The 4,778-nt window shown below is 35.4% G+C and overlaps 1 protein-coding gene across 1 annotated transcript; it reads left to right on the top strand.

Annotated features, from left to right (window-relative positions):
* The first annotated feature begins 473 nt into the window (after window positions 1-473).
* LOC130749044 (uncharacterized) lies at window positions 474-4,293 on the top strand. Its single transcript, XM_057602321.1, has 5 exons — window positions 474-657; window positions 1,297-1,439; window positions 1,544-1,673; window positions 2,874-3,065; window positions 3,718-4,293. The coding sequence occupies exons 1-5, from the start codon at window positions 610-612 to the stop codon at window positions 3,925-3,927; spliced, it is 723 nt and encodes a 240-aa protein (XP_057458304.1). The 5' UTR covers window positions 474-609; the 3' UTR covers window positions 3,928-4,293.
* Window positions 4,294-4,778: the final 485 nt, after the last annotated feature.

Below are 4,778 nucleotides of genomic sequence, written 5' to 3' on the forward strand. Positions count from 1 at the left end.
ATTGAGTAATGTTACACATAAAATTATATATACTTTATTCATGTGAATAAAATTTTTTAATTTTGGTTTCATAATATTTTTTATTTTTATAAATATTATAATTAATACTTGGACATGAAGAAACTTGACATTGTTGTTAGTATATTTATCATTTGTTAGCTTATGATGTAACAAGACTCTAGTTGTTTTGTTTTAAATTTGTTTATGCGCTTTTTGTTGTGATTAAAACGTAAAATCGATGTTATGTGATGGTATTTAAAACTTATTTCAGTTATTTGTGAGTTGTGACATTTTTGTTATGGCAAAACATTCCTTGTTACATTTTGTGTGTATGATATTTGTGACATTTTGTTACGGTATTATCAATTTTTTTTTTAGTGTCAAATGGTTCAACCAGTGACCTAGTCGTCACACCAGTGATCCATTGACTCCATGCCTTGACTACTCGATCAGCAAACCTAGTTTAATAACTCTGAGAGACGACATCGTTCTGCAGTTAACAGTGTCTGGTGTCTGTTCTCTTACAAACCCCAATATTCGAGACGATTCTACAACACTTCTGTGATATTCTATTCTGCTGCTGTTCTCTTCTCTCCATTCTTACCTTCAATGGCTGACACCCCTTTCAAGAAAATCCAAATTCAAAGGGAAGATACTGTGAGTGTGCCCTCTTTCAATCCAATCGAACTTTTCTTTTTTGTTTCTAGAGTACATTAACTCGTGTCATTCATACATTTTGCTTCCTTCGATAAGCAGAATCATCCGAATTTCTGGATTTTAAATTTGTCTCTGAATTGTGTTTTCTATCTTGTTTTGATCTCTCCCATAATAGAGGGTTTTATGAACATCCGTTGCTGAAATAAAAGTTACAAGTTTTTCCATCAATGTGTTGAGATAATGAATTTTCATCACAAATGTTAGTCTGGGTCTTTCTCAAAAACTTATTTTGAAATGGAATGTGAATGCTGCTCCAACTTGTTTCGAAATGGCCTTCATCACATTCAACTTACCCTTATGGAATGTGCTTATAGGATAAAACTTGACACATGTGCCCATAGTTGCTTTTTCACAATCTAGGCTTGATAAGTAAATTTTTGTTAGATGACTATTTCATGCGATTCTAATGACTTACCGTGCCGAGTAATTTTGATGCACTTCTGTGTTGTAGTTTGTATACCATGAATTTTTTCTTAGGCCTTTTTCCTTTTGCCACTGTACTATAACCATTCCATGTTTAATGTTGCATTAGAACTTATTTTTATTTCTGTTCTGCAATTTTTTATTTTCCAAGATCAGACATTTGATGCATATGTGGTTGGAAAAGAAGATGCTCCCGGAATTGTTGTGGTTCAGGAATGGTGGGGTGTGGATTTTGAAATTAAGAACCATGCTTTGAAGATTTCTCAGCTTGGTACTGGGTTTAGAGCTCTTATCCCAGAGTAATATAACGATGTTGCCTTAATTTTCTTTATCTTAATTCTTTGTGTTGTTGTATGTGATAAGCTACTTTTGGATAATTGATGGGTTTTGCTTTTTTTCCCAGTCTGTACCGAGGAAAGATTGGTCTTGATACTGCTGAAGCAGAGCATTTGATGACTGGTCTTGATTGGCAAGGTGCTGTGATGGACATCCGTGCTTCAGTTAACTGGCTTAAAGCGAATGGATCAAAGAAGGTTGACCACTGTTTTTGTTATCAAGATAAATAATGGCATAAATAATTCTCTACCTTAAATCTCCCCTGTCATCTAGATCTAGTGTACCTGCTTAATCTGTATATTTGGTTGCTTATGCCTTTAGGCTTTATCATCATGCAGTAGTTGCAGAAGGTTTTTCTAGCTTTCATCAATCCAAAAGAGAAATTACCTAACCTTAGCTTAAGATATTAAGTTTATTTGTTTCAGTCTTTCTTGAATTCAATTTTAAGTAACTGGATAGGAAGTTACTTGACATCTATGAAGATTGCTCCAAGTTGTGATTTGCTTAAGATATACCTCCTGGTTGGCATCTTCTGATTTTGAGGTTCATTCAAAAACTTGATTCATGCTAAATATTTTAATTCAGTGACTAGTGAATCTGAAATGCTCAACCAGTCAACTCATATGGTCTTTTGGTGGCATTTTCCTTTCATTTATCAGTTAGAGGAATATTATATTATGATCATATTAATAGATTGATTATACTAAGTTGGAATCCCTTTCCAGGAATTTTTTATGACTATTTTACAAATATTAGGATAGGCTGGAGGAGGACAAAAGCACGATACCTTTGAAAGAATGTATTAGAAGGAAAAATAGGGTTTCTAGTGGCAGTAAGGCTAGGGGACAGTTATATCATTTTATAACTGTTATGTGGGTTTATTCCTATGTGTATGGGAGGGTAGTTATTATGAGTTGATGACAGTCATTTGTATTTTTCTTTGTAAATGTAATGGGTAGTTAACAATTCTGAAACCCAACCTCTTCTTGTCTGCTCAAGAGAGGGAACTCTCTGTTAGGGATTAGGCTTGTGAATGTGTTCTTGTATTCTAGCTATGGTATAAATCTAGAATTTTTACGAACAAAATTGTCCTATTGTTTGTTCAATCTTGTGATTCTACTATAGGACATAATTTTGCTGAGCTTTTTTCTGTTTTACTATCGACGTTAGTCTCTTTCTATAGTGTGTTTAGTACGAGTTTATTTGGTTAAGGTATATATATAGGTAGGGGGCGAGACCACTGGTCTGTTCTTATAAACTCTGATATGGTCGATTAAAGTGCCAAATAACACTGGTTTGTTTTTTTCACTAAAGTTTAATTCTGCATAGTTTTGGAATTTTAGGAACATCATTTGTGCTAAATTATGAAAATGTAACTTCCTCATTTATTGCAACAGGCTGGTGTAACCGGATTCTGTATGGGGGGTGCTCTCACTGTTGCAAGTTCTGTCTTGGTTCCGGAGGTTGATGCTGCTGTAGCATTCTATGGAGTTCCTCCTTCAGAACTTGCAGACCCTGCCCAAGCCAAGGCTCCTGTTCAGGCTCACTTTGGAGAGCTGGATAGTTTTAAGGGCTTTTCAGATGTTACTGTATGGGTTTTTCTTTTCAATTCTCTCTTAATTTCACTTAGATTATCATTAGTCAGACATAAATAAATATTTTTATTGTGAATTTTCACCTTCTTGATTGCATCCTTAAACCAAACATAAATCATTTCTCCCCATATCATCTTTCATGTTTTCATTATCATGTCAAACATAACTGGTTGCCCTAAATAAAGTCGAGGAAGTTTTGAGGTTTATTTAATACAGATCCCAATTTCCTCACATAGGTCTTCTGAGGGGGAAAATTGTGACGTCTGTTGGCTGAAGTGAATATTACCTCCTAAGCTAAGAGTTACACTGCTTCAGGAAAACCAAACTTCAATAGACATTGATGTTTTCTTTTGTGATAGTGCTGCCAATGAATGCAAGTTGTAAAAAGCGCGCGCACACACACACTTTTGATAATAAGTGATCGTCATTTTAAAACTTCTCTGAGAGACATGTCCTTTTTTGTGCGATGAGTGTTTTGTTGGACAAGTTACATTTCAGTTGCTTTCCATTTTCTTCGTTGTTAACAAAGCTTCAGCATCATGAGTGGAAAAGGAAGGAGAGTAAACACAAATGTCTTGATGTTCAGAGATGAAAATGTTTAGATTTAAACAATGACATATTGTATTGACATTGTATGATATCTCAGGCTGCCAAGGCCTTGGAGGAGAAACTGAAGGCATCTGGAGTTCCATATGAGGTACACATGTATCCTGGCAACGCACATGCATTCATGAACAGATCTCCAGAAGGAATCCAAAGGAGGAAGGACATGGGAATGCCCGATGAAGATGAAGCTGCAGTTCAGCTGGCTTGGTCTCGCTTTCAGACTTGGATGACGAGTTACTTGTATAGTTAAATAATTTAGTAGCTGAATTCTGATGCTATATACTTACTCCATCTTAAGAGGTAATATTGTGTCCGCTTTACTGGCCCACAAACAGGAAGCTGTATGCTGCTTCTTACACTTTGGTTGTTTACTGAAGTTTGGATGCATCGTTGGGAAATTTGACATGAGCATGATTTTGAAACGGTTGTGGCTTTTCTGTACTTCATTGTTCTTAACACTGCCTCTTGTTATTTTAGTCTCCTTCCCACTGCCTTTTGTGCATGCTAAAACTGCCAAAAATTTAGACCAGATAACCTGGTGGGGTGGTGTAGGCATTGACAGTATTGGAATGGATTGAGTCTTGGTTGAATAAAGGACTGGTTTAGTTTTTTGGAATGTTTTTGCTGCATATTTCTACAACATACCTATTTATGATTTCATCCATGCTTGTCCAAACATACAAACAAGGTGTGTGAGGGCACACTTTTAGAATATATATATAGTAAAATCTTAGTCATTTACATTCACGCGTACTCAAGTTGATCCATCGATCACGTGACTAACGTCACACAATGAGAGTTGTCTGTGACAAAACTCTCCAACACTTCTAACAATCAAAATGATTCACACGAGGAAATATGCCGCACATATAAGACAAGGTCTCAAGTCACATAATCATATGTCACAACTTACCATTAATATCTCAAAACACAACCATCAAACACACCAAGTCAAATTGGATGTCATGCTCATGCTCATGCTCATGCTCATGTTATATTTATTAATTCAAATATAAAAGCCAACACTCAATCTGGAGGTGAGACAAACATAACTTAATATCTTATTATGATACTTATAACTCTCACTATTACTCAATATGT

The sequence above is a fragment of the Lotus japonicus genome, chromosome 3, assembly GCF_012489685.1.
Source record: "Lotus japonicus ecotype B-129 chromosome 3, LjGifu_v1.2".
Lineage (NCBI taxonomy): Eukaryota > Viridiplantae > Streptophyta > Magnoliopsida > Fabales > Fabaceae > Lotus > Lotus japonicus.